Source organism: Rhincodon typus, chromosome 18 (genome assembly GCF_021869965.1).
Source record: "Rhincodon typus isolate 14 chromosome 18, sRhiTyp1.1, whole genome shotgun sequence".
Lineage (NCBI taxonomy): Eukaryota > Metazoa > Chordata > Chondrichthyes > Orectolobiformes > Rhincodontidae > Rhincodon > Rhincodon typus.
In genome coordinates, this window is record NC_063349.1 from 16415635 (window position 1) to 16438093 (window position 22459).

The 22459-nt window shown below is 40.7% G+C and overlaps 1 protein-coding gene across 1 annotated transcript in view; it reads left to right on the forward strand.

The window, feature by feature from the left end:
• The window catches only part of LOC109932999 (proline-rich protein 5), a 57648-nt gene extending 43914 nt beyond the window's left edge, over positions 1–13734 (forward strand). Inside the window, exons 6-7 of the mRNA XM_048607837.1 lie at positions 8977–9115; positions 11489–13734. Of these exons, the coding sequence (XP_048463794.1) occupies positions 8977–9115; positions 11489–12081 (732 nt within the window). The 3' untranslated portion in view covers positions 12082–13734. The remainder of the gene's footprint in view (positions 1–8976; positions 9116–11488) is intronic.
• The last annotated feature ends 8725 nt before the right edge of the window (positions 13735–22459 follow it).

Here is a 22459-nt window from a genome sequence, read left to right on the forward strand (position 1 = left end):
TGCCCCCCCCACCGATATCAGGTTCACCGGTCTATAGTTCCTTGGCTTTTCCTTACCACATTTCTTAAATAGTGGCACCACGTTAGTCAACCTCCAGTCTTCCGGCACCTCACCTGTGGCTATCAATGATACAAATATCGCAGCAATCACTTCCCTAGCTTCACACAGAGTTCTAGGGTACATCTGATCAGGGCCGTGGGATTTATTCACCTTTATGTTTTTTCAGACCTCCAGCGCCCCCACCTCTGTAATATGGATATTTTTCAAGGTGTCACTATTTATTTCCCCATGTTCTCTATCTTCCATATCCTTCTCCACAGTAAACACTGATGCAAAATACTTGTTTAGCATCTCCCCCATTTCCTGCAGTTCCATACATAAGTGACCTTGCTGATCTTTAAGTGGCCCTATTCTCTCCCTTGTTATTCTTTTGTCCTTAATGTGTTGGTAGAATCCTTTTGGATTCTCCTTAAACCTATTTTCCAAAATGTGTGTGTGAGAGAGACAGTGAGGTTGCATACGAGAGAGAGATATTGAGATTGATTCTAATCTACTTTGTAAAGATCATTATTAACTCTTTGCAAGCTACCATTGGTTAGGAGTCACCAATCTTTTAAATAGTGCCTGACTAACGAAACTCTATAGCATTGGAAAATTATTTTTACATCCTTGTAATGTCAGCTTTTTCAATTCTGATAATGTTTTTTAAAGTTTACATTATTGCAACTTCTAATGTATATGCTAAATTGTTTGTTTTCAATAAAATTTATCCTTTTCTTCTTAGACAATCAACAATGCATTTTACTTCCTGTTCTTTGAGTATAATATGATTGATTGCTTACCTTGCTAGGTGTCAGCACTGTTACTAGAAACCTGCAATCTGGGCCAATGACTTGGATAAAGGGACCATATTTTATAGTGATTATATTTTCTGTTGGCGCAAAGATGAGAAAGTAGGTTGTGAAGAGAACACAAGGCGTCTGCAAAGGAGTGGGCACAAAAATGACATGGAGTGTAATGTGGGGAAAATGTGAACTTGTCTATTTTAGCAAAAAGTGTAGAAAAGAAGCACACTACTTAAGTGGAGAGAGATTGCAGAATTCTGAGGTGCAGAAGGATCAGGTAGGCTTGTATATGAATGACATTGTTAGTTTGCAAATGCAGCAAGTAATTAGACAACTGAAATACCAAGTATTTATTGCAAGCAGAGTGGAATCTAAAAAAAGAGATTTGTGCAACAGTTAAACAGCATTGGTGACTCCAAACTGGAACACTTTGTATGGTTTTGGCCTTTAAGAAAACACATTATTGTATTCGAAGTGGTTCAGAGAAGGTTCACTCAATTGATTCTGTGATGCAGGGGCTATCTTGTGAAGCAAGGTTAGATAGTTAGATCTGTATCCATTGTTGTTTAGAAAAATGGGGGGTGACCTTATTGAAACCTGCGAGGCTCGATAAGGTGAAAGCTGATTTGATGTTTCCTCTTGTAAAGGTTAAAACTAGAGCACACTGTTTAAAACAAGAATGTCCAATGTAAATAAATAGCAAAATGCTATGGGTGCCGGACATCTGAAATACAAACAAAGTGCTGGAAAAACTCAGCAGGCCTGTCCGTATCTGTGGAGAGAAAAACTAAGTTGATGTTTTGAATCCTTTGGAACTGAGAATTGGTGATTAGCTTCTGCGTGGCAGCCAACAGCACGCTACCCAAGTTCTAGAAGAGTCACACTGGACTGAAAACATTAACTCTGTTTTTGCAGCATTTTGTTTTCATCTCCTGCTTATGGGTCTGTGCAACTGCCACCCCCAGGGAGCGGTGGAGTCAGGGTCACTGTGTACTTTTTAAGACCAATTTCAGATGATCCTTGTTTTACAAGGGAGTTGAGGGTAGGCAGGAAAATGGAGCCAAGGGAACACTCAGAATAGCCTTGATCTTCTCTAAAGGCAGAGAAGGCAAGAGGATGATCTGCTCCTGTTTTTAATTTACATGGTCCCCTTTCTTGATCGCCCTAGTTTGAAACAAACGTAGGCACAGGAAAACCCACACTAGATCTCTAGGTTTTTGTGGGTGACTTTGTTCGAGATGCACTGTGAGTACTGTCTGAAGTGTAAAACCTGGGATTTATGTGAGCGTTACACTGAGCTGGAGGCACAACTTGTTAATTGTGGACTGCAGGATTGGATTTAAAATTCCAGCCATGATTTTCACACTTTGGTTCAGCCTCCTCTTTCCCCCGCCCCCCCACACTCCAAGACAGTGTAGTGTTGAGCAGGCAAAAGTCAACAATGCCTTGAGCTGGACCTCGTGTTGCTCTGAACAATTAGTCTCTGAGGGAGCTTGGCAGAGATTGAGGAATATTTGCAGCTCCCTGACTGTTCTGTCACACAGGAGCCATTGTCTGCAGCCAGGGGAGTTAGGTTTTGTTAGCACTTTATTTTCTCTGCAGTTCAGCTTTCCTTTCTTTATGTACAAAGCCTTCCTACGCTGGAAAAGCCTTTGCTATAGTTTCTATGGTGAAATGAGTGTGAGGTACTAAAGGGCATGCACACTAAATATCCATTTAGCTTTCACGTAGAAGAAATGTACGGCTCACAACATAGCCCCAGTTTTAACATGCTGTATGTGTGTTAAAGTGGAAAATAGTGCATTGCATGATTACAAATCACTGGTGACTTTTTTTTTGCTATGTCAATATGAAGCAAAGTATTAATTGTTAATTAATGTCTTTTCTCCTCTCAATTTCAATCAGGAGAGAGTTATTTCGGCCAAAGGATTGAGGTATTAACTGGTGCTGTCCTAATAGGACACATCTGTTTGAAAGGCTGTTTTTTAGCACACCATTTTGATCCTAATTGTTGTTTATCAGAACTTGGGTTTGCCTAGATATGCTAAACCTGAAACCTGCAAGATTACCACCGGAGTGCTGATTATCCACAATTTTCAGGGAGCATGTACGTTTAGGCCGCATAAACTCTACTCACACATCCAGGCCAGTTCAAGTCATGGAAAACAAAAATAAGGACCACAGTTGCGTGTTAATTTCAGGATAGAGTAGGTTGAGAAAATAGAGGATTAATCACATTTCAGACAGAAATAATCAGCATTTTTCAGTCTCGCTGAATCTGAGCCAGAGCGTTGAATGAAGGTAACTTCCTGGTGGATAATTGGATTGGCTAGGCAGGGGTCCAGCATCAAATCAGTAATATTAGCACCCCCACCTAATAATGAACAGGCATGTCTGTCTTTTTATTCATTTAATGGATGTGGGCATCACTGGCAAGGCCAGCATTTATTGCCTATCCCTTAAGTGCCCAAAGTGTAGTTAAGAATCAGCCACATTGCTCTGCTCTGGTTTTGGAGTCACATGTAGGCCAGACCATGACAGTTTCATTCCCTAAAGGGCATTCGTGAACAGATGGGTTTCTCTGACAAACAATACTGGATTGATGGTCCACATTGATACCATTGGGCTGCAATGTAGACTTCACATTGGTGACTGTCCACTCCTCCCACCTCAAGCCCCACCCCCATCTCCTACCTACCAGCCTCATCCCGCCTCCTTGACCTGTCCGTCCTCCCTGAACTGACCTATCCCCTCCCTAACTCCCAACCTACACTCACCTTTACTGGCTCCATCCCCGCCTCTTTGACCTGTTCGTCTCCTCTCCACCTATCTGCTGCTTTATCCGTCTTCCATCCACCTCACTCTCTCTCCCTACTTATTTCAGAATCCCCTTCCCCTTCCCCATTCCTGAAGAAGGGTCTAGACCCGAAACGTCAGCCTTCCTGCTCCTCTGATGCTGCCTGGCCTGCTGTGTTCATCCAACTCTACACCTTGTTATCCAAGATCTCCAGGGAGTAGCTCCTCAGTGAAGCACCTTTTTTCCTTTGTGCTACTTGCATCAGGAGCTCCCACTTTGGAGGGGCTGCTAATCTTCCACTGCTGAGGCTCTCCTGTTGGCCCTTTACCGATGATACCAGTTGGCTATCCATTACTGGATGGCATGTGTGACAACTCGCCATCCATTGACCATCTTGAAATCCTGCCTGACATCAGGACGATGGAGAGTCAGAACCCAGAAACAATTCTGGCATCAGGATCTGTCCCAGAATTGAAAATTCAGCTCAATAGCTATCTGTATTTGAAACACTTGACAAAGTGACTGATGTATTATTCATGCAATCAGTGTCCATTCCACAGTTAGCCATCTTGGGAACAAAACCTCATTCAATAACATCAATCATGTTTTATTGTTTCAGATGAGCCATCATTCTTTAGTTTTGCTGTATTGGATTATACTCAACAAAAATGCTGCAAAACTCCTTTTCAACGTAATCAGAAATATTTCAGCACCTCCTATTCATTGAGATGTTGACTCGGTTGCATTGTGCAGCTTTCAATTCTACTGAAGTATTCTGTAGCCAAGGGAGAATCACTACTGTTTTCTCCAGAGCACTGTGCAGTTATAGAGACCAGATCACAATAATTTTCTTCTGTCACAATATTGTTCCTCTGACAGCTCTGCCTACTGCGCCCATTTACATTTCTGTCTCCATCAAATGACAAAAGTGTGAATCCTCTTAGCTTTATAAATCGATGAGGGAGTTAGATCACTAACTACCAAGAGCCAAAAATAAACAAAAGCTGAAAACGGACATCCGGGAAAAATACATACGATAAGTCAGAGTGCGAGCGGAAAAGTACACATGATAGGATAGAGCCCAAAGAGAGAGAAAGACAGTTGGACAGACAAAGGGGTTGCTAACGATCAGGCTGGGAGGGTGAATATTGTCCCATTAACAACTCCATTGTCTGGCCAACTGTCTTTCTCCCTCTTTGGGCTCTATCCTATCGTTTACACCCTACCCCAGCCACCTTCCTATTTTCTGCATATAAACTGACGTTTTCCCAGCCACCACCAGTTCTGAAGAAAGGTCACCAGACCTGAAACGTTCACGCTGTTTTTCCCTTCACAGATGCTGCCAGACCTGCTGAGCTTCTCCAACAACTTTGTTTTTGTTCCTGATTTACAGCATCCGCAGTTCTTTCGATTTTTATAACCAAGCTCAACTTTGGTGCACACTCTGCTGAGGCCAACTGCATTGGCCCCCCTCTCTGTCACGGCAGAAATGAACTGACTCAGCACACGTCCGAGAATAAACATTTTCCAATTCTCTGTGGCCGGGCTACTTAATGGATAAATTTACTGAATTGTTAAAGCTAGAAATGATGTGTAACACAGAATAAGTAAACAAACACTTGCTTATATACATGAAGGGTAATCAATAGAATTATTAAATTTCAAAGTGTTATCTCTATTCAAAGATGTTTTTCCTCTTGTATCACACTACACTGTTAATCAGTGTGCTCCTTTGTTCATGAGATGTACTTTTTAAAAAAGATGCACTTCAGGACATAAGAATCCTTGAGTGAGCTCTCGGTAATTTAAACAGCAATCCTCATGGGAGGTTTCTGTGTGACTTTAAAGTTTAAGTTGTCTGTTCACAGTTTCTGTACTGTGCGGTATGCTAACTTCCCACTAGTCTTTTAGAATATCAGCACAATCCATGCTTTCCACAAACATACCTAGATCTCATTACAAAAGGAAAATACTTCAGGTACTGGAAATCTGAAACAAGCACAGAAAATGTGTGAGGAACTCTGAAGAAGTCATATCAGGCTCAAAATGCTAACTCTGCTTCTCTGTCTGCAGATGCTGCCAGACTTGCTGAATTTCTCAGGCATTCTGTATTTTTTTCTTCAGTTTTCTCTGTGTGCCTAATACAGCAAGGGTAGTTAGTCTATTTTCTTTGCTTTCTTGACGAACATATAATGTTCATTATGAATTTGAATCGCTGAGATTTCAGCAGTTGCTTTTCTGACTATATGGTGTACAACACACGTACTGCAGGATAATTTTCCTCTGGACTCATCAGGAACCAGTTCCTATTTTTATTACTGTTTGGTTACTTCACAATTATTTCAGTTATAGTTCTAAAGCTTTACAGCAACAAGATAGAGTAAAGCATTCCTGTGAGGAGTTGTATAAATGATAATAATTCAGTAGTGTAGTACCATCATTTGTAAAGTATCACTGAGGCGGTGCTTAAAGTAATTGCAAAAATGTACTTCTCTTCCTTTCACTTGTATGTCATTTGGAGTGACAAATAATATTCATGTTTGAAGTCAAGTGAGAGAACAATTTCAAGCTGAAGCTCCTCTCAGACAAGCTGCCAACAAAGTGTGGTTGTTGTCTGGAAACCTGCAGCCAGTGGTCAGTTGTGAGTTAAAATCTGTCACGATTCATGAGATCTTCATTTTCTTTGCTTGTAGAGATCAGGTACGACTGGGTTTGTTTCTTTGGTGTCTGGTTTTTGTGGGAGACAAAGCAAAAGCATAACTTCTGTAATGTTCTTTCACAAATACCTCTGGGCTCTACAGTATTCTTGAGATTTGCAATTGGACTCCCTCAACATTTTGGATAATCAAAGTTTTTGCTGAAAGTCTTAAATTCTGATTCAATAAAATCAGTCCTGTTTTCGATATCTGGACTGAAAAAGTGGGAAAATATTTGTGGGAGGAATTTCAGAAAAACAATCACTAATGTAATATTTTGTAACGTTTGGGCCTGGACAAAGGGTAAATCTACTGTAAGGAATAAGGAAGGGTCACCGGACCTGAAACGTTAACTCTGTTTTCTCCTCCACAGATGCCGCCAGACCTGCTGAGCTTTTCCAGCAACTTTGTTTTTGTAAGGAATGAGGATTTCAACTGTGTGCCTGAGACTGGAGCTGGTCTCCCTGATATTTTACATGAAATGAGAGTATCCAGCTTTGTAAGGTTTGCAGCATGCAGTGAGAATTGTGCAAGTAATTTTCATGTTATAATTTTCATGAAACTACAAAGAGTCATTATTCAGGCATCTTCGGACGGCTTGTATTAGAAAATTTCCAGGAGTTCAAGAAAACACATACTGTATCTGGACCTGCAGTATGGATATGGGGCGGCACGGTGGCTCAGTGGTTAGCACTGCTGCCTCGCAGCGCCAGGGACTTGGGTTTGATTCCACCCTTGGGCAACTGTCTGTGTGAAGTTTGCACATTCTCCCCGTGTCTGCGTGGGTTTCCTCCGGGTGCCCAGGTTTCCACCCACAGTCCAAAGATGTGCAGGCTAAGTGGATTGGCCATGCTAAATTGCCTCATTGTGTTCAGGGATGTGTAGGTTAGGTGGGTTATAGGGGGATGGGTTGGTGTGGACTTGTTGGGCCAAGGGGCCTGTTTCCACACTGTAGAAATTCTACGATATATCTGTGAGGTTCATTTGACATTTACGTGAGTTGTGTTAAATTTGGCCTGAGAATGTAATCAGACTCAAATCTGGCAAAGGAGAAAAATTCTGTCACTATGCCATGATCATTTTAAAACTGCATAATATCTCTAGAACAACATTGCTAAACCATTAGCAGTGCAATGCTCAATCTGTTTACAAGTCTAGTTTGCAATAGCTTGTTCTTTGGCTGTTTTGGAAGTTCAGTTTTCATAACTCCCAACTGTTTGCTAACTTGCTTTGAACAGTCCTCAGTTCTGACCTCCATTAATGGCTCAAATGTAAACCTATTTCTGCACGTCAAAAGTGGACCCGTTAGCTAATATATGCTCTCTCCCATACCTGCAGGACACTTCAATGTTGAAGTGAGATTATGCAATTTATTGGGAAGCTGGTACAGCATGTTTCACTCTGCAAAAGCTAGGAATGTTCATGGGCATTTAAACTGAAAAATGCAAACATAAATAAATGATGAAAGATGTAGCTTCACTCTGTAAGCTACAGATGTAGAGGACAGATATGTATTGACATGAAGCACTACAGAGACAGATAGGAAAAATCCATTCAAATATGCATGAACACTTTGAACAAGCACAGAATGCTGGAGAAACTCCACAGGCTCACCACATCTGCGGAGACAGAAACAGAGTTAATGTTTTAAGTCTGGCATGACTTCTTCAGAATTACAAAGGGGAGATTGTATTCTGGCCAGTTATACCCTATTAGATGTATTGCTTCCAAATGAAAACTTACTGCTATTCCTTGGGGTGCTATCAATCCTTAAGTGTACTGTAACTTTTCGCTATTGTCACAGTGTTTCTAAACCAGAATTTTACAAAACTAGGTCTTTTCAAACAGAATTGAGGCATTTAAGTGGTATTGCACTCTTTTCATAGCAGTTGCATAGATGTTGGCAAATTAGTTTGACTTTATTCAGCCACTCCTCAAATGTGTGAGTGTAGCAGTTTTCTTTGTTGTGACTAGCTGTATTTTGCCTCAGTTACTTCAGCCACTGTAAGCACAGTGCACGTTGAAGATGTATTTCCTCCTGCACCGTTTTTAAATATTCCAAAGAACTGTCCATACTAAACCCTTCTCTTGCAGTCTTTGAGCATTGCAGAGAGTTGCTGTCATCCATCTCGGTCAGATATTCCCATACTGAGTGAAAATGATATAAGCTACAAGTCTGGCTCCTTATTAAATATGCCCTCAACAGCACAAGCACAGAGTACGTGGCTGCCAAGTCCAGACTTCGACTTCAAATAAAGTCCCTGGCCTTCGCTTTCTTTCCTCACAGACAAGCCTTGATGAAATTGAGAAATTCCATTGTGAAGGTGGCTATGATAAATACACACAGAAGTATGACACATCATTGTTTTCAGAGGCCTAGAGTCTACAATGAGCTTCTCCTAAGGTGTGGGCAACAACAGATAACTTAATTATACACTCTCTAGAAGGCCTAATTTCAAATATCAGTCCCTGTCCCCCTTCCTCTTTCCCCCTCTCCCCTCTCCCCCCTCTCTCCCTCCCCCCCCCTCTCTGTCTCTCCCCTCTCCCCCCCTCTGTCTCCCCTCTCCTCTTCTCCCCCCTGTACGTGACAACTGTTCACAGCATGAACAGGCTAGTAAACTGATTTCTTCTATTTCAGGGAGTTCATGAATCTAAGGGTGTGACAGGGGATTACCTGCGGCTGGAGATGCTGATACAGAAGGTGGTGTCTCCATACTTGGGAACGTATGGACTGCACGCAGGGAACGAACAAGCTACACATTCAGCATCTTTTCTGGGTAAGAACATACCTAACCCATTCATCGTAGCAAATTACAAACTATAAGTCATTGAGAAAGGGGTGAAGTAAATTGTAGAAAGGTTTCATTGAACACGATTGGAAAAGATGAAGTTTGGAAGAGAAATCGAAATATATGGTAATGTTATTTACTGGATAAAGCATATTGATTGTTGATTAAACTATCAGGGCATGATGGTGTTACACACCTTTTGGGTGGAACTCATTCTATGTCACACTAATCTGTTAGGATGCTAATAGTTTTGCATTTTACAGGTATATCCAACCATAATCTGACCTTTGACGTCTTTCAAAACTTGGTGTAAACATAGGCCTCATCTGATGACACCTTTCCAGTAGTCCAGCTATTGCTCCTGCATTTTAAACCCGAGCTTTTTATATATGTGGTACTTTGGATATGTGTTGGTGTTACGCTGGACTTGCACTATATTTTCTGACTTCCTGGACACTAAGTCGGTTGGGTTTCTTTGGACGCAACACTTCAGAGATGCGTGCATGTTCAGGTTTGAGAATGGTCTATGTGTTCAGGAGATATGTACGTTGGAGGTTGGTTTGCTCAGTTGGCTGAATGGATGGTTTGTGATGCGGTGTGACTCCTCCAGCTCTGGTTTAATTTCCACACCACCTGTGGTTACCATTGGAGATCCTAACTTTTCAACCTCACCCCAAGCCCAAGCTGTGGTGACCTTCCAGTTAAGCTCACTACCAGTTCCCTGTCTCTAATGAAAGAGCAGCCTTATGGCCCACTGAGGCTGTAGTGACTTTCCATGGATATGGATGTATCACCTTAAGAAAGATAAAATTTTCCTTACACGTATGTGGTCCTAACCTACCACACAAACGTATTTTCCTTCTTGGCGTTGTGGTTGGTTTTCGTTTTGGAATTGAATTCAACGGCTGAAAGTGGGAGTTCAACCTCGCTGCTTTGCTTAAATGTTAATCATGTCCTTTCTTTTGATTTGAATTCGGTATTGTGTCATTTTTGAGCATTTTGACAGTATCTATTCATAAATCATTTTATTTATTCATGTCAGGAAATATTGCTGGATCACTTTCGAATAGAAAATGCAATCTATTCCAGGCTTCTGTCTCCACTCTGTATATATTGAATGCTATCCATGGTCCAAGCTTCGCTTCACATTTTGTTTGTTTGTTTCTTCCTATCTTACTTTCTGCCCTTAATCATCTTCACATTGCCATTGATTACCATTTGACTCTGGTCTTCCACAAGTAAATGTTCCCCACCTACTCTCCTAGCTGCAACTATCCCAGTACTCCATGAACATACTTATTTTGCTCTGCTACCCCAGGTTCTTCTTCCTTCTGAGCAGACTTAAGGCCACCTCTTACCTGAGCCTAAATACTAATCAGCAGTTCTGCCTCAGTGGTCGCTTGAGTCGTCAGACTCCTCTTCCAAGATGTTGCGTCTCTGCCTCCTTCCCTCAGAGTCAATCTCTCATCTCCTGTCCCTTCTCTCACTGCAGCTTCATCCTTGCCAGGCTCCATAACGAATCTTACATTGTAAACGTCAATTTATCTGGTGTTTTGCAAGCTGCTCTCCACAAATTTTGTAGAAGTAAAAAAAAATCAAATCAAGGAAGTTTAGAAGAAATATGTTATCCACAAAGATTAGTTAAACAAACAGTCGTCGAAGTAAAGTCCATGAGTTTCATATAAAAATATTAAAGGGGATTATTTAAAGTCTTTGGGAGCAAAGATTGGGTAGGTCATGTTAACTGTATATTACAATTCCGTAATTCCAAGTGTAGAATGGGCAGGAAGTGCTTCTACAGTGGGAAGGATAGAAGAAATGGAGGTTAAGTATTTCTTGCGATAACTCTTAGCCACTTAGTAACCAAGTAGAGCATTTGTATAGGTCTCGGACAAATAGAAGTCCGTCTTTTTTTTAAGCTGAAGGTTGGCACCTGATTTGAAAAGACTTTTTTAAAAAAAAAAGTGAAATGGAGATCATGCCAAAAATGGCAAGTTTCTTATGAAAATCTTAACACTGTTGTTCAGTGCAACTATTATTTCATTAGACCAGGCTACATCCAAGCCTACGGGTGTGATTTCAGTAAAGATACCTCACTGAAACCTGAAGTGTGCTTCACCTTTTGGGCTCTGTCAAGCCTCACCCATTTGTACTGGCGTGCGTTCATTCATTCATCCTGGTTGTCAGTAATGATCTGTTTCCATGGGTACAACTGTGTAAGCTTCAGTGAGTGTGCAGTCAGGTTTGCTGTTTATTTTCCTTCCAAAATCTCAGTCTTGGCAATGGCCTTGTTTTCACATTGCTGATTTTTTTTTTTGTTGTTGATGCTAAAACTATCAATTATGTATTCCTCTTTAACAGAGAAACGATTGTTTCCACGCTGTTCCAAATCAAATGAAATTCTGACCAAGAACCCAGTGGTGCGCTCCAAGAGCTACAACAATCCGATGTTAACCCCAGTCGCAGAATACGAAAGCGAAGGAAGTCTGGTGAATGGCACAAGTATCAGAAGGCACTCTGTGTCAGAAATGACAACTTGCATCGAGTCTGAAGGCTATTTAAATCTCAGTCCCTGTGTCACAACCCCCATTGTAGACCCAATCTCCATCATGACTGCCACAGCAGCACAGAATCACTTGCCCAGAGAGCAAGAGCCAGGTAGCATACGAACCATTAATGAACTTCTCCAGTGCAAAACGATGAGTGAACCCATCATCAGCCAGCAACCGGATTGTTTCCTCATTCAGCGTCCACAAGATGACCAAGACAATGCCTTTAAGTTATCAAGTAGTCCTTCCATGCTACCTGAAGCATCAACCAGTCCTGAAAGCACAGGAGACAACACTTTGGAATCAGTGGGTACAGACTCCGAGGGGATTTTTCTTGACTTTGGTCATAGATGTTCTGAGACACCAACGTACAACAGAGAGTTGAACAGACAAAGTGTGGTGTGACATTAAGAACAGCAAAATTAATAATGCAATGATGCAATAAAGGAAAGTCCCCACAACTACAGCCAAGCTGTCACTGTTGCACTGCCAGTTATCAGATGTTGAAGTATTTTTAAATTCGTCAAACTGAAGAAGATGATTTCTGATACATAAGTTGAATTTGAAGTACGAATCATTACTAAAACCAGCAATGTCTACTGTCTACAGCTAATTTAGTTGAGCCTAAGGCACTGTTGTAATTTATGTATTGAATGGTTGTACCAACTCCAGCCAAAACCAACAGAAAGAGAGACAAATTCCTGGTTTTCCCATTTCTCCACTCTTTAACACTCCAATAACCTGTGGCTTGGCAGGACGAAAGACTCTGGACTTATTTCCGCAGTGCACAAACTCAAATCAAATTAGGTTAATCTCAGTTATTGTTTTTTTTTCTGGCTCTGTGTTTTTGCTGCAATTTCAGTTTATGGCAGATTTTCAGAGAAGCAGAGCAGTGGACTTTAAGTGACAGAATATTTTAATTTCTTTTATTCTTTCTTGGCATGAGAGTCTACTGGCCAGGCCAGCGTTTATTGCCCATCCCTAATTGTCCCTGAGCTGAGTCGATTACTTGACCATTTCAAAGGGCAGTTAAGAATGAACCACAGAACGAAGTCTTCATTAAAAGAGAGTATTCAGAGTTCAGAGATAACAAGGTGTAGAGCTGGATGAACACAGCAGGCTAAGCAGCATCAGAGGAGCAGGAAGGTTGACGTTTCGGGCCTAGACCCTTCTTCAGAAAAGTTCTTAAGAGTTCAGTTTGTATTTCAAAGTAGCAGCCAAGTTGGTATTTCTCAATTGAAATACTTTGTGACCAAAATGCTTTCACAAGTCACCTTTCTTTACCCATTCTAAATTACAAAAGATGCCCTCATGTACTACATATTTCGCATAGATTGCAATGATTCTTATAGGCTTATGATTTGTAGATTTTTTTAAAACCCTTGTCATTTGTACAATACTTTTACGTGTAGCCTTTCACGTGGATAAGTCTACTATATAAATTGTAACTATTGAGAAAAAAACATTGCTGACTCTGATTGAAAAATACTGAACAGCCCCTAATGAAGCCTTCCATTGGAAGATATCAGAGCTGTTAACCTTTGACAACTTTTCCACTGCTGCCTGGGCTCAGTATCATGATTTGCATTACACTGGCAAATGAGTGGGACCAGTTGATCTGTGAAAGAAACATAAAAGGGAGTTTAATTCAAAACAAGTGTTTCAGAGAGAACCATACATTCAGTAACAAAAGTGTTTGAAAGTTGTTGGTAAGAGCACTGATATTTCCATTTAGAAGAGAAATCTGGTTCTCTTGATTTTGTTTGATGGTTTGCTGAGCTTGTCTCATTCTGATGCTGCGGTTTGAAGTCCAGAAGACTCCCTGTTTTGAGTGCTTGTTGGATTTTACATGGGATACCTCTCGTGGAAAGCACTTTATAAATTGAATGTAACATAAGAGTAGAATATGAGAAAAACTAGATTTAAAAAACAATCCCCAAGACATTTGGACCAAGATTGCCTCAGTGGTTAGCACTGCTGCCTCGTGGCGCCAGGGACCCAGGTTCGATTCCAGCCTCAGTCTATGTGGAATTTACATGTCCTCCCCGTGTCTGCGTGGGTTCCTCCGGGTGCTCTGGTTTCCTCCCACAGTCCAAAGATGTGCAGGCTAGTTGGATTGGCCATGCTAAATTGCCCATAGTGTCTAGGGTGGGTCTGGTTGGGATGCTCTTCAGAGAGTCGGTGTGGACTCAATGGACAGAATGGCCTGCTTCCACACTAAGAATTCTGTAGAAATGCTTCAGTTCAGTTTCACCCTGTTCAACCATCATAAAAGTAAAGACCAATATATAAAACATAACTGGATAATTTGTCCATCCGATACATAAAGCAAAAACTGAGACCTAAACACAATCAAGTATAAAAGTCTGGTGGACCAACCAGTAATGGTGAAACTATTACCACAGTAATACTGAAACAAAAGATAAGTTTATTAATTCAGTGGTATTGGGGAGCAGAGCACTTTACCGTCTTAGATTATACCTTCAGAATTATTTTTCTTCATTACTTATCATTTGTAAAGCTGATAACCAGGAATGTCTAGAACAGTGTATTCACATTTTAACCATTTTATTCCCAGCCCACCTCCTGCTATGCTGCACTGTTTGAAAATGTTGACCGTTTTCTGAGTACAAAGCAGCCTCTGACATTAAACTCGTTTTGGCCTATTTCCAATATTATCACCAATTCCAACACACACTCACTGGGTATAGATGGTCATCAGGAACGGAAGCTAACAAGTGTCAAACCCGTCTGGACACTATTATACCCATCAAGGTCATTTAACTCCACTGAGACTGAAGATCACGTCTGGAGCCCTCCTGGTTTGTGAGGCTGCATTTGTTGTGCCATCTGTAGAGTGTGTGATGGATTCTTGTTGTTATTCTTGACCCTGCACCTTGTAGGTGGTTAGACAGATTTTGCCAAGACTTGATTCTGTAGCCAGTCACCATTTTATTTTATTTCATTGAAAATGCATGCCCTGCCACTCATCCCATTCTGTAGAAATATGTTACAACAAATAAACTCAGTAAAGACAAGTTAACAGGTACTGTGTTAATGAAAATATTTGTTTAAAGCAATCCTTTGCTTAGTTTCATTACATTCTACAATTGATGCTATTAGACCCATTCAGTGTTGGCTATTTGTGTGCTTTCCATGAATGTGCAGCCTTATGGGGCTTATGTTATGGTATTTACAGTTGTAAACTGTTCAGTGGATTTAATATCACGAGAGTCATGGATATTAATGAACAGTAAATTCTACTTAAGCCTTCACTTAAGAGCCACCTGGTTGATCAATACATTCTTAAGACAACTGACTTCATATCAAATTGCTGTATATCCTTACCTGTATTATATATATTGTTTTATCATGTAAAACAGCAAGTTTATTGCTTCAGCCTGTAAAAGTGATATGACTTATTTTTATTTAAGAGAGCTTGCACTAACAAGAGTAAAACAAAAATCCCCTTTTAAGTTGCTGGTTTCATGTTATTTGATTCCTTTCTCATGGTTCATATTAAAGTAAATTTCTATGTGCATCCTTTGTTCTTGCAAGTGGTGATAGGCTGTTTGGTCATGCATACACACAATTTCCAACATTGATTGTTGCAAAGTAGTGAGGGACAGGAACTCTGGCTATTCTTTCCCCTCCTTAGCACGGGGATACTGAGATCAGCAATGAAACACTACAACTTAAACACTACCAAACAGATTGTGTTAACTTTTCCCTATTGATGTCTATTTTGTTGACTTCAGTCTTTAATTTTGCTTGAACAGTAAATATTGACAAAATTGTTAAGGAAGTGAGATTGGAGGAGGAGCTGGAGGTATGCTGAAGACACTCAAAATGTACTTACTCCTAGATCCTTCATGTCGTCTTTTCCCAGTGATGGAATTGGCACTAAAACCAGAATATTGTATCCCGTTTTGGACACCTTATTTAAGGAAGGATGTAAATGCTTTGGAGGTAGTTCGTAGGCATAGACCTAACTTTTTCATGCAGAGGGTGGTGCATTTATGGAACGTGCTGCCAGAGGAAGTGGTGGAGGCTGGTACAATTACAACATATAAAATGCATCTGAATGGGTACATGAATAGGAAGGGTTTAGAGGGATATGGGTCAAATGCTGACAGGGTCATATTTGGGATGTGTAGTTGGCATGGACGAGTTGGACTGAAGGGTCTGTTTCTGAGATATATGAATCCCTTCCAGCATGCTGTACCATTTGATATGATCATCCAACATAGTACCCTGTTCCTGCTTTCTACCCATACCCTTCGATTCCTTTAGTCCTAAGAATTAGATTGATATCTGGAATCAGCAGGTTGTCTTATGAAGAGAGGTTGGATAGACTGGGCTTGTTTCCATTGCAGCTTAGGAGTGACAGATGATGTGATTGAGGTGTGTAAGGTCCTGAATCTGCTTGACAAAGTGGACATGGAAAAGATGTCTCCCTTTGTGAGTGAGTGCAAAACTGGGAGTTGCTGTTTTAGGACTGTGATGAAAATTTTTTTTTCTGTCAAAAAACTGAGATAGCAGTGAATGAAAACGTAGATTTAAACTTGATACATGATGTCCCAAAGACTTTTGTAAGTGGAATTAGAACAGAGTTTGGTCACACAGTCGTGAGTGTTTACAGAGTATAGTAAGGGGCCACGTTGGCTCAGTGGTTAGCACTGCTGCCTCAGCGCCAGGGACCTGGGTTCAATCCCACCCTCCGGGCAACTTTTGCACACTTCCCTGTGTCTGCGTGGGTTTCCTCCGGGTGCTCCGGTTTCCTCCCACAGAACAAAGATGTGCAGGCTAGGTGGATTGGCCATGGGAAATTGCCCATAGTGTTCCGGGACGTGTAGATTAAGTGGGTTAAGGGGGATGGGTCTGCGTGGAATACTCTGACGGTCGGTGTAGACTTGTTGGGCCGAAGGGCCTGTTTCCACACTGTAGGGATTCTATGAATAAGTAAGATGAGGGCTGAGCATGCACCCGTGTGGAGCACTGGTGTTACAGATTATTGTGGAGGAAGTGTCCACTTTACAATAAATATCTAAAACAAGAGCTAGATACGATAACACTTGCTGAAGATTTAGGTCTTGGAATCATCAGGGCAAATACATGAAAGCTAAAATATCAAACATCACAGTTTATTTTACAGGAGAAAAAGGTGCCAATTGGTTGGCAAATTGACTCCAATTAACCACACTGCTGTGATGGTGAAAGCAACAGTGAACAAGAGGCACCCCAAACTCTGAGATCATTTGAAAAAGCTGCAAGGCCTGAACATATTCCCTTTGTTTGCAGGGAGTACGTCCCTGTGTATGAATGTGTGCCTCCTGTAGTAGGTATAAATGAGCCATATTACAAGCTTGACTGATCATTTTAAACTCCCTGTTAATGTAGCTATTAGCACACTCTGGGCAGTATTTGCTGAGCAATCCAATCATAGAATCCCATCAACAGCAGATGTTTTGGTTTTGGATTCTGCAAGTGGAGGCTGATTGAGGGGAGATGGTGGTTTTATGATAATGTCACTGGGCTAATAATCCAGAATACAGGGCTAATATTCTGGGGACAAGGGCTCAAGTCCCTTAGCAGATGGCAAAATGTGACTTTAATAAAAAGTATGGAACAAAATGCAGGCTGGTAGAGGGACTTCTAGTGGCACAGTGGTAGTGTCCCTACCCCTGGATCAAGAGACCTGGGTTCAAGTCTCCATCTGCTCTAGAGGCATTTTAATACAGTCTCTGAACAGGTTGATTAGGGAAAAATGAGTTTTTTTTAAAAAAAAGGTTCAGATTTGTTGAAGACAGTCTGCACTTTGAAAATTGTTGAACTTGTTGCTAAAGCATTTTTGAATTTGCCTTTCCAGGGTAATTTGAGGTAGACTGGGCAGTTTTAAACTCCAGAGGTGGAGATGGACCAGCTCCAATGCATTGTCTTTTCTCTACATCCTTGTTGAGAAAGTTGCAGTCAGGTACTCCACTAATGTCTACTGCAAGTGTTACCTTCACCAGTCAACATACATCTTGCAAGATGTATAGTTCCACAGACACTGAGGTAAGCTTTATTAGCAATCTCGTAAATCGCCCATTTGTTCACCATACAGTTACAGAGCGCAAAGGTATCCTGTGGGAGAATAGTTATACACATACTAACAAAATAGGTGCAGAAAGTAGCCATTCAGCCCCTCAAACCTGCTGTACCATTCAACACAATCATGGCTGAGCTGTTTGTGTTCTGAATTTTCCATTCCCTTCCTCCCACAATATTCTTAAGTTCTCATCAAACAAGGGAATCAGTCGACATCTGCATTAAAAATATCTACTGGTTCCTTCTCCCACCGCTTTCTTCTCCCACCGCTTTCTGAGCTGGATGTTTCCCAAGTCATACAATGCTTGCCTTGTATCTCTTTGAAATTTTCCAGGAGTTTGGGAGCTTTGGCAACATGTCTTTTTCAGCTTCATTGTTACTACTGCCTGTGAATACTGCCTATAAACCTAGGCCCAGGAGGTGAATGCACAGTGTCTTGTTCATCAAGTTTAAATCTATATTCCCATTCGTGACTATCTCTTAATTGCTGATATTTAATGGATTTTGATTTTTGTTTTTAGATCCATCCACTATGCTAAGACTAAACCTTTGCAAACCTCTTGGGACCCAAAAATTCGGAATGAGCAAAGTAACCATTAGAAGCTACAGGCCCAAATTAAACTGAGTCGCCCTTGGATTTTTGGAACAGATGGTTAGGTTTTCACCCGATGGTTTATGGACCGGTGTTTTATCCCTGAGTCTCTGGAAATTGAGCCTCGATCTCCTAGTGAAGAAGCCAGGGGAGATTCAAAAAGCCAGTGCAGTGTCTCAAAGACTGCGATTTGTTCTTTATCGGTACCTTCCCAACTCGAATTGTGTATACAATGCCATTCCGTTGACCTAACCAGGAGATGGCAGTAGCAACACGCCTTGTGGCTTCCACCATTGGGGCTTTTGTCATCAATGTCATATGGTCAAATTTCCAATCCAGCTGATGAGTTGGAAGGCCTGTATTTCAGCTACAGTATGTACACTTAACATTTACAACCCCCTGCAACCTGCTGAAACAAGCTGCTAGGAAGATGGGAGTTTGACAATTCTAGTAGCACTCCTGCAGGTTACATGCAATGTAAAAGCTGCCGCAATTCTGTTTAAATACCCCTGCTGTTAAATGCAAATTGCTTCTTTAAACCACAAGCTCTAACGACACTATTAATACTTGGATCTTAGCTTAGAGCTTACTGTTTGTATGAGACAATCTGTTTATATGAGGACTCTGTAAGCTCAGAATGGCAGTTGAATCTTGTGTGAGTGTGTTCCTCAGGTCCTGCCCTCACCCCCTCCACTTTTCATGGCACTGACTCTTGCTAAAATATAGTTCACCCACATCCATAAGAGTTCTGGCATCTCTGCCAAATGGTCAATTTGTTATCTGAACTGCAATACCAGCAGGCTGATCATCAGAGACTGAGCTCCACACTGAAGGTCAGCACTTTCCTTTTATAATGTGCAATCAGGAAAAACTAGCCTTCACCAAAATGTATCATCCTGCCCTAATTCTGCTTGTCTGTCAGGTTCTAAAAATAAAAGTGTTCTTTTGGTCAGGTGCACAAGCTCAGTCACTGCCTCCTCCAGCCGCATCTTCTTGGTAAGCTGTACATAGTTTAGTCTGTGAAGGCCATCTAGTGCTTATTGTAAACATTTCCCCTATAAAGTGAGAGTAAAAGGGTGAAGTGGTCTGCCACCTAGTGTTCAACATTGGTATTTTAACACCTCAGTCTCATACAAAAGATCCTTCTTCAAAAATGATTATTTTTCTATGTGATTTCTCACTTCTGTCCAGGGCTTTACTTTAAAAACATCAATTGCTTACCATTGTCCAGTTTCATGATTGTTGGGAGTTCATATAACTTGAGTCAGCTTTCATCATGGGTGTTGTCAAAGCAATTAGTTTGTGAGGGCATCACAGCTCTATCTAAAGCTAAAACCACCATCTCTTAGCAACATAATGTTTACAATGTCCACTTTCCAGCAAAGGGTTGGTGGATAGTAAATACCCCTGCTGTTAAATGCAAATTGCTTCTTTTGCTGGAACAGTAAATACCCCTGCTGTTAAATGCAAATTGCTTCTTTTGCTGGAACCTTTGCTGGAAAGTAATAATTATCGAGAATTCTGGCCATTTCTGGCTAGTTTTTCTGTCAAAACTGTAGCATGACTATCTGTATCCTGACTGAGATAAACCTAGGTCTTCACTGAAGTAAAACCATTGAGGTTGGAGGTGATCCATTGAAATGAGTAAGGAATTGATTCAAAGGTAGGAGACCGAGAATCAGTAAATGTGGGTTTTTACCCTAGCTGTCAGGATGTGCCTTGTAGTAGGGATACTGAGGCTTCCCAATATCAGAATATTTCAGTTCCAAAAACAGGATAAACCTAGCAACAACAGATTTGTCAGCATAACCTAGGAAAGTGATGGGAAAACTCCTGGAATAGATAATCCAGAGTAAAATCAGCAGGTATTTAGTTAAATGTAGATTAGTTAAGAAAAGTGAATCACAATCAAATAATTTGTTTGAGAGTTTTGATGAAGTAACAAAAAAAATTGTTGGCCTGGGTAATGTGACTAATGCAATGTATATAGGATTTCAAAAGATGTTTGCTAAAGTTGCACATAACATATGTGTTATCAAAGTTCAAACCCATGGAATAAAAGGCATAATGGTAACATAGATACAAAGTTGTGAGGATGACAGTAGTCTGAGTGACAGTAGTTGCCTTTGGACTAGGGAAGGGGTTCCCAGGGTTGTTTTTGTTTCTCTGAATTAATGATTCAGACGTGGGTACAGGGCATAATGTCGAAGTTTGCAGAAGAACTTGGAGATGTTATGAACTGCAAGGATGATGATAGACATTGAGAACGTGAACAGGCTGATGGAATAGGAAAACATGTGGGATGTCTCATGGTTGGTATGTCAGTATACTCTTAAGAGACTTGCTCATGGTATCCTTACTGTGCCATAGTATGAACTGATGGTGTAAAGGCATCAGACATGGTCTTATTGGAGATCATTTGAAGAATGCTATGCTATTAGGTGCATAGAGTCACAAAGCACAGAAACAGACCCTTCAATCCAAAATGTCCGTGCTGACAAGACATCCCAATCTGACCTAGTCCCGTTTGCCAGGATTCGACCGATATCCCTCTAAACACTTCTTATCCAAATGCCTTTTAAATGTTGTAATTGTACCTGCCTCCACTGCTTCCTCTGGTATCTCGTTCCATACATGCACTACCCTCTGCATGAAAAATATTACCTCTCAGGTCTTTTTTAAATATTTCCCTTCACACCTTGAACCTATGTCCTCTAGTTTTGGATTCCCCCACCTTAGAAAAAAGACCTTGGCTGTTCACCCTATCCATGTCCCTCATGATTTTATAAACCTCTATAAGGTCACACTTCAAGCTCGGACGATCCAGGGAAAAATATCCCCAGCCTATTCAGGCTCTCCCTATAGCTCAAACCCTCCACTCCCAGCAGCATCCTTGTAGATTTTTTTCGGCACTCTCTCAGGTTTAGCAACATTCTTCCAAAAGCCCAGGCATTTATGTTTTAAAAAAAAAATTAGATCCTTCAATACCACATTATCCATGCCTAATCTCTCAAGTTGTGAGGGATAACATAAGCATTGCCACAATAGTAAAGATATACTACTAGAGACAAAACCCATGTTGTTATTAGCAACAATGACTGTATATAAAGAAAAGACTCAAAGATCTGGGTGCTAGATTTTTGGAAAGCTAATTAAAGATTATATAGACAGCACCCCTGAGCATCAAAGAATTCAGACAATCAGCAGCATCAGCTTCTGTGACTAAAGACATCCATACAGATCCATCAATCAGGCATTGATGAGCCGGAAGACAGATTTTAATCAGAAACAAATTAGCTAAGTTATTTCAAATATAATTTTTTTAACAGTGCATTTAATAGGAAAAGGGCTAAAATATGTGCAAAACTAAAGGCTACTCTGTGAGTTATCTCTCTTTTTAAAGAGACTGCACTTCAAATTCCATTTTAAAATAAAGGTAGCCGTATAGGCTAAAAGGAAGTACAGCTTTGAGAATGGTAAAGAAGCAGTTTCATACATGAAGAAGGCTTACCTCTCTCCAGACCTCCATTGAATTCATTGCTTTCTTTCTGCAAATCAATGCCAAAAGTAAAAACCAAAAGGCTTGTACTTAATCATTGCTTCTTATTTGGTCCAACTACAAGACTGTAATTTTAAAATGACAAACCTGTGGCTCTCAATCACAAAAGGTTCCAAACCCCAGTAAAGGAGCAGCAATAAGAAAAATAGAAGGAAGCAGATGCCAAAAAAAATTCATAAAAGGAGACAGAAACAAAACCAGTAAAATAAATAAACAAACACTGTACTGCACTCAACTTTGGGAAGCAAAAAGCAAAGATCTGGAAAGAAACATGTATGGTAAAAATGTAATTATGGATTAGGTATCCAATAATACTCTTATTGAATTACAACAGTACAAACAACATATGCAGTTTTGTCTTGTACATTAAGTGCTAGATGGTCCAAAAATAAAGCTCTCAGAAACTTGATAACATTAACAAGGAAGGACTTCACAGAACAAATACAATGAGTCTTTCCACAAATCATCAGGTTAGAAAATACCTGGAAAGGTCTCAAAGGCCAGCTCAAGGTAAAAAAAAAACAGGAACAAAAACAAAGTTG